General features: G+C 45.0%; 1 protein-coding gene across 1 annotated transcript; it reads left to right on the forward strand.

The window, feature by feature from the left end:
• The first annotated feature begins 387 nt into the window (after positions 1-387).
• Positions 388-3,975, forward strand: LOC118769550 (TRPM8 channel-associated factor homolog). The gene is made up of 4 exons (XM_036516679.1): positions 388-528; positions 938-1,024; positions 1,331-1,513; positions 3,356-3,975. Exons 1-4 carry the CDS (start codon positions 420-422, stop codon positions 3,973-3,975), a joined length of 999 nt encoding a protein of 332 aa, XP_036372572.1. The 5' UTR covers positions 388-419.
• Positions 3,976-7,723: the final 3,748 nt, after the last annotated feature.

Consider the following 7,723-nt stretch of genomic DNA (forward strand, 5'->3'; position numbering starts at 1 on the left):
CTCTCCCCATACCCGGGTGGGCGGATCACAGATCAGAGTGTATTGCAGTGGGGCACCTGTGCGGGAAGCTAGTGTGTGGTGCGTGGGTTCCTCGTGTGTGTGGGTTTGCGCTCCTGCTATCTGGGTCCGGGAAGGGGAGGACAGGAGTTGGTAGCAGGGTGGGGAAGAACAGCTGCGGATGGGAATCATGAGCGTCTGTTATGAATTTGTGTGCATTTTTTTTGTAAAATAAAGAGCGTGTCACTCCCACTCACCTTGTCCTGGTGCCCTTGTGGCAGGCGGATCCCTAGAAAGGAAACAACCAGTAGGGGCGGTACTTCTTGTTTCCCCTCCCAACATGTTTAAAACTCTGTCACTACAGTGCAGTACAGCAGAGACACAGCACAGGACACACAGACTACAGATTCAGGATATGCACCATGGAGATGTGTGACGATATCTATGCCAATGTAGACACTATCCAACCCAGCGCGTCCAAAACCACAGCAGATCAGAACCCAAAGAGCAGCCCAGGATATCAGCACTCAGGTATGAGCACATATGGTCATACACATTCAAAACACACTATTGGAGCACATCATGCAGTGGCACTGAAGATGAAGCAAAAAACATGTATACATGATTTTACATAAATTTTACAGATTACATAGAATTACAGATAGATTACAGATAGATTTTGCACAGTTTTATCAGGAATACGTGAGTATGTTTATGATCACTAACGGAAAGATCAAATTCCTCTGTGTGAAACCATAACTTTCTCAAGAATTCACACAAGAAGATTGCAACAGGATCTGCTTATCAGCTAAGTGACAGTTCCTCTTCCACAGACACTCACTTCACACAGTCTATAATGCCATGAGATGCCTGTTTCTACATATTTATTACACTTCCACAACCCTCGGTAATGCAGGTGTGTATGGATCTGAATCTGCAGGGAGGAAACTCTACAGATGGACTGCAGTGTGTCTGGGGCTGCTGTGTGTTCTGCTACTGACCGCCATCACGCTGCTCTGTATCCACTGTGAGTATCTGGGTCTGCTGTGTGTTCTGCTACTGACCGCCATCACGCTGCTCTGTATCCACTGTGAGTATCTGGGTCTGCTGTGTGTTCTGCTACTGACCGCCATCACGCTGCTCTGTATCCACTGTGAGTATCTGGGGCTGCTGTGTGTTCTGCTACTGACCGCCATCACGCTGCTCTGTATCCACTGTGAGTTTAGCAGGTGCTGCTTCTTATTAGTCTGCAGTTATTGGGTCAGTGAGTGAGTTCATACTCTCAGTGTGTGTGATTCAGTAAAGTGCAGTATGGTTTTCCCTTCCTCTGCAGATAATGGAGTGGTAAATGAAACCATGGAGAAGCACAGGGAACTGTCTGAGACCCTGTCACTCCTTACAGCCAACTACACTGCAGAGAGAGACCAGTTAGAGACCATTAACACCATCCTTAAAAAACAGAGGGACCAGTTAAGTATTGACAAAGACAGGTTTCAGAAGATAATCTCAGAACTAGGTGAGTAAATTGAGTTTACAGCATGAAAATGAATATTTGTAAAAAACCATGAAGAATATTATACACCTGGATATATACGACCTGAAATACCTATTGTGAAATACCTGTGTGCGTGTGTGTGTGTGAGTGTGTGTGTGTGTGTGTGTGTGTGTGTGTGTGTGTGTGTAATGTCCAACTCATCCAGAAAGCTTCCTAAGGGACCAGGAGGGCTATAGAGCACAACAATGTAAAGTTTACAGTGATTGGGCTAACGACAGCTAATGTCAGCGTTTTTGGCTGCTTTTGGCTGCTTACCAACAGGTGTCCTCGTAACACCCTGTCTGGGTTTCCACCTGCTGCTTCCCAGGACTACCACCAGATGGCCTCACTTCCTGTGTGTTGACATTCAGTTAATGTGTTTAGTTAGTGTTGTCACGTGCTTTGTCTGCTATTTAAGATCTGCCTTTTCACTTGCTTGTTGCTCAGTTTTGAGTTGCTATACTTTGTGCACTAATGCATTAAGCAGTAAAGAAGACTTTGTCTCTGAGTGATCTGTGCGCTCGGCTCCTCCTGACAGTGTTGAAAATAGGGGAAGGCATGAGAGAGGGAGGAACAGGGAGGGTCCTGCAGCACAGCCCTGTCCAGAGGTTTGGGGGGGGGGGGGTCTGGGGAGATCTGTGGTCCTGTGAGACTGAGCAGCTGGAGGCAAAGAGGCGGGAGGCAGAAGCCGATATGAGGCCCTATGGGAGACTGACGGATGTTTCCAGAAGCTCTCCTGTGACAGTCACTCACAAGCTGTGGTGGGTGGATGAGCTTAGCAGGGTTGCGATGTGTCAGTAGCTGCATGTTCTGTGGCAGTCCTGGGGGTAGGTAGCATGGTTGGGGACAGAGGGGTAGGAGAAAGGAGCGGAGGGGGGTGGGGCAGAGGGGCAGAGGGGAGAGGGGGGTAGGGAGAGGGGCAGAGGGGCAGAGGGGGGTAGAGAGAGGGGCAGAGGGGGGTAGGGAGAGGGGCAGAGGGGGGTAGGGCAGAGGGGGGTAGGGAGAGGGGCAGAGGGGGGTAGGGAGAAGGGGGTGGGGCAGAGGGGGGTAGGGAGAGGGGAGAGGGGAGAGGGGGGTAGGGAGAGGGGCAGAGGGGCAGAGGGGGGTAGAGAGAGGGGCAGAGGGGGGTAGGGAGAGGGGGGTGGGGCAGAGGGGGGTAGGGAGAGGGGCAGAGGGGGGTGGGGCCGGGTTTATTCAGTGCAGGCAGCAGTAGGACAGGGTGACAGGGCCTCGCTCGATGGACTCCATCAGGCTGCCCCCTTTTGTATGCCTGGCTATCTGCAGTATGGGGGAAGCCACCGCTACAATCTGGCTAGTGAGTGGAGCTTCAAATTAGCACCAAAACCTGGTGTATTTAAAAAGGGGATTTCATTTCAACAGTCAGAGAGATTTATCTGACTCACTCAGCATTGAAGAGGCTTCGCTATATCCTGTCTGTGGAGTGTGCAGAAAAATATTAACAGTACCTTAATATTTCATAATATTAAGATATTACTTCACCCTATTATGGGGGTCCAAGCTTAGGGGGTGAATCTCTGTCTGCAGGGTCAGACCAGGAGTTTGGTATTCCAGAAACTGATTTACCAACTGTAACCCCAATTTACCTGCCACTGTCTTATTCAAATGCAGTTAAGACCTTTATATTTAGTCAGCAGAGAGACCACTGCTGTTGTGTAGCTATAGTAATTCTCCTGTCAGACCTGCTGAGCAGCCTGTGTGAATTCTGGATCTGATAAAGACAGGGCTTCGTGGAAATGATGTGACCTGCACAACTGAAAAAGAAATGAGCACAGTAAATCAAAAGCAAAATCTCCCCCTCAACAGCTGTAGAGAGTCGTGTGGGCAGCTACAAAGCCCTGCTGAGGGGCATTGGAGAGTTCCCATTTCCACAGGGAGCTCAGCCCTGCCAGCTGCAGCTGTCTGGTGAGAACGCCATCCCCCTGGCAGTGAGTCCCTCTGGGCACGTCCTCCTCGCTGCCTCCCGCTACGGCCGGGGCAAGGTGGTCGTCGCAGCTCATGAAGACTACATCCAAGGAGCAATCGTAATACCAGCATTTGGACAGTTTGTTAAAAACGCCATAGAGTGGCTGAAACCCCACTCTCATGCCGCAGTGGGCGTGTCTGGGATGTCCTACCTGGCTGATCACCTGACCAAGAGCGGCTTCAAGGTCAAGAGCATCTCCAACTACGATGGAACCGTGGGGGTCTTCTGCCGTGAAGCTTACAGTGACGAGCAGGTTCAGGAGGTGCTGGATTTCGTGAGAGGAGGGGGTGGCCTCCTCATTGGAGGTCAAGCTTGGCACTGGGCATCTCAAGACCCAGGATTGGACGTCCTGCAGGAGTTTCCTGGCAACAAGTTTACCAGGCCTGCTGGCATCTCTTTCACCTCCAAGTATGCAGATAGAGGAACTTTTAAAGTTCCCCAAGAGATTCCAATACTCTAGATAAATCTACATAGGAGTTTGCAACATCACATCAAATTAATTGATTATTTTTGCTTGTGTTTTCTTTATGACAGCTCCTAATCTGTTGCTTCCCCTTCATGGCAGTGAAGGCAATGATGTATGTGTCTCCTTCAGATATTTTAAAATAGGGGGACGACTGTCCTACCACAAACTGGTTTATAACTAATAAAGTCCAGGGTTACTTTTTTGTTCTATTAAACAAGAGCTATTCATGTCATGCTGAGCTAAAACGGTAATGGTGGCCGAATGTCGGGCTTGTCAGGAAAGGAACAGATTCCTCCTCTGATGCATTGATAATGTCTGTATTGTTTTTTCTTGTAAATGTAACGGGGAAACCGTAGTCTGATTTGCCCCAGATCATGTTCCTTCAACATGCAAGCTGCACTCCTCCTTTAGTTACCTTTAGTTATATGTGTAACGGTAAAGAACAGGGGCAGGTAGTCAGATATTCCCAGAGTGATATAAATGGAATATTTCATAGGTCCAGATTCATTAGGATCTGTGTGAAGTGAACAGCCTTTCAACCAGAAAGCTTCAGTTATATGTTTATGCAATGCTGACATGGGCAGGTATTAATTATGAGATATAAAATATTATTTTATTATGATATCTGTGTTCACTTTTTCTCCCCAGTTTCCTTTCAGCTGTTGTCTGGTTCTGACCTTGATATATTTGAATAAACTGCACTTCTCTACCTTTTTTTGGTAAATAATAATGATAATGATAAATAACCAGCAAACAGAACTGGACACACCCACACAGAAACACATCCTGATGTTGAAAGTGTTAAGGTTGTTTACATTTACATTCATTCATTTGGCAGACGCTTTTATCCAAGCCACTTACAAGTGAGGTACAATACACACAATAAACATAAGTGAAAAACCATACAGAGTCAACATGACAAAGTTCCAAAGTTTGGCCAGGGGAGGTACAAACTAGCAGGTAAAGCTAACAGTTTAACTGGCATTTGTTGTGTATTGGATATACATAGATGTAGTAACTGGAGTCAGGTCTAGGGGGCGCTGATGTTGTAATGATTGACCTTGAGCCAAAGATACTTCATGCACCTGCGGTTCATGCTGCATCCCTAAGGTGAAGTGTGCTCCTTTTGTTATATTTCTCGCTAATGTATATGTGCAAACAATTTCACATGGAGAGACACACATATGGCTGATTCACTCACTTCTTCTTTTACTACTACTCAAGAACTCAACATGGTGCATAACTCATCGATTTTGGGGTGCCATCTACTGGTCGCCATCCAAATAGAGCAACATTTATCTCAATACATAACACCTTTCCTCTATGTCGCTGGAGATGGAGCGACACATGGTGTACAATAGACCTACCTCCCATACTTTGTGCTGAGGTCAATGACATGGATACATTATGCATGTTATGAGCCAAAGAAAAATATATACATACTCTTGTTTTTCAACAAGAGTGTGAACACAAACTGAAACGATCAGTGTTTGTGTGACTGACTTGAAAAATAAGGTTAAGGACTGAGTTTCAACAGCTTTCCGTCTCTGTGATACAAGACTACTGGTCACTGATAATCAGGTGAGAGGCAGACTGCTCAGAGGATCAGATCTGTCGCTCAGTGAAGCGATAGGTTAGTGTGTTAAGCTTCTCTTATGGGGGATTGTTAGTGTGTTAAGATTGGAAATTAAAAAAATATGTAAGTACATTATATTATTGCCATTTAGCAGGTGCTCTTATCCAGAGTGACTTACACAGTACATGTAATAAAACGGCATGAAAAAATTACATAAAGAGGACACCACTAACCACACAGGAAGGAGCGGCAGAGCTGAGATCACAATGTGTGCCCAGAGTGACATGTAAGTGCAAAACAACATGTACACCTTAAAGGACGCTGTCATTCCAAATATAATACTAACACATACTACCCACATGTAAGAAAACCTGCATATACCCATATACTCAGTAGTGTAGTATAGTGGTTAAGGAGCAGGACCTGACCAAGAGGTTGCCGGTTCAATTCCCCGCTAGGGGTCTGCTGTTGTACCCTTGAGCAAGGTACTTAACCCACGATTGCCTCAGTAAATATCCAGCTGTATAAATGGACAATATTGTAAGTGATGTAAGTCACTCTGGGTAAGAGCGTCTGCTAAATGCCAATAATGTAATGTAATCCATATACTCTGAAATATGCTTCCACAAATATAATTGCACATAAGAGAGAAAAGATCACGCTTGGGTAGGGGGTTGAGGTGTAGCCTGAAGAGGTGGGTCTTCAGTCTGTGCTGAAAGATGGGCAGCGTTTCAGCTCTTCTGAGTGAAACAGGAAGCTGGTTCCACACGCAGGGGCCAGGACAGACGGTGGGCGTGACCGGGATGCGAGGCTACGAGAGGGAGGGGCAGCCAGGTGTCCTGAAGAAGCTGAGCACAGTGGTCTGGCTGGTGTGGAGGCCCTGCAATCCACTGCAGGTAAGACGGGCCTTTCCCCTCACCGCTCGGTAGGCTAATACCAGCGATTTGAAGCGCATGCAAGCTGTCACTGGCAGCCAGTGAAGGGAGATCAGGAAGGGTGAGACACGGGAGAATTTGGGGACGTTGTGGACCATTTTGTATGTGCTGCAGTGGTCTGGTTTATTTTAAATTTATATTTTATTTAACATTCATTTTAAGGTATTTAGTTTTCATGTCTCTTCCGTTGTTTTTTTGCCAGTTTATTATAACTTTTTCTGTCCTGTAAACAGCTTTTAAATGTCAGTTCCCTCATTCTGTCACTGGTTTATGCAGTGAGAGGGTGCTAAGGGGTAGAGCCCTTTGCCAGAGGAAGTGTGTTTGCAGAAAAGAAGATAAATATTCTCACGGAAGATATCCCAGCGAAAAAAGAGGAACTGAAAGTTTACATTTATCATTATGATTGATGATAATCCTCTGTTCCCATCTCTAAGCTCTGAAAACTCACTTTGCCTCCTGGTCCTTCAGTGGGGGCTGCTTTCAGCACCTCCTACCTGAAACCTGAAAACCTGAAAACCAAATACGTTTAACATTTTAAATATGTATTACACCCCAACACTCTCTTATTCTGAGTATAAACCAGGCTTAGAGACACCACAACGCTTTCACACTCTGGATGTACACTACCAGCCAAAAGTTTGAGCACTCCTTTATTAAGATAATGGGAAAATGCATTCAAAGATAGTTTGATCTAAAAACATGTGTTTAAATGCTTGAAATTTGTTTCTTAGACAAACATAAATAGCGAACTTGACATCTATGAATTTCTTTCCAAAAAACAAAAATAATTAAAAAAAACTTTTTTGCCTACTTTGAAGAATCTCAGATGAAAGATTAGTTTTGATTTGTTTAGCACTTTTTTGAGTCACTGCATAATTCCATTTGTGTTATTTCATTTTTTTCATGAAATACTATTATTCTAAAATGTGGAAAATAGTAAAAATAAAGAAAAAGGGTGTGTGTGAGTGTGTGTGTGTGTGTGTGTGTGTGAGAGAGAGAGAGAGAGAAAGGTGAGAGAAAGGGTTAACATCTTCTTAACTAAATTTATTTGTAATAATAATTCCCAATGTCTTTGAGTTTATTACAAGCTATTGAAATAAAATTCAATGTTCAATAACTATATCGTAGCTTTTGTGTGAATACATTAATACAAATCAATGTACCGTTACACCCACAGTACCGATACACTGAGGCAACTTCTGAGAATTCATACTTTTCTATGCGAACAGCT

Source organism: Megalops cyprinoides, chromosome 22 (assembly GCF_013368585.1).
Source record: "Megalops cyprinoides isolate fMegCyp1 chromosome 22, fMegCyp1.pri, whole genome shotgun sequence".
NCBI lineage: Eukaryota > Metazoa > Chordata > Actinopteri > Elopiformes > Megalopidae > Megalops > Megalops cyprinoides.

What these genes read in the sequence shown, in the direction of transcription:
- LOC118769550 (XM_036516679.1), top strand. Translation starts at nt 420, where the DNA reads ATGGAGATGTGTGACGATATCTATGCCAATGTAGACACTATCCAACCC. An exon ending in CCCAGGATATCAGCACTCAG is followed by an intron (nt 529 to 937) that starts GTATGAGCACAT and finishes CTGAATCTGCAG; the next exon opens with GGAGGAAACTCTACAGATGG. An exon ending in GAAGATAATCTCAGAACTAG is followed by an intron (nt 1,514 to 3,355) that starts GTGAGTAAATTG and finishes CCCCCTCAACAG; the next exon opens with CTGTAGAGAGTCGTGTGGGC.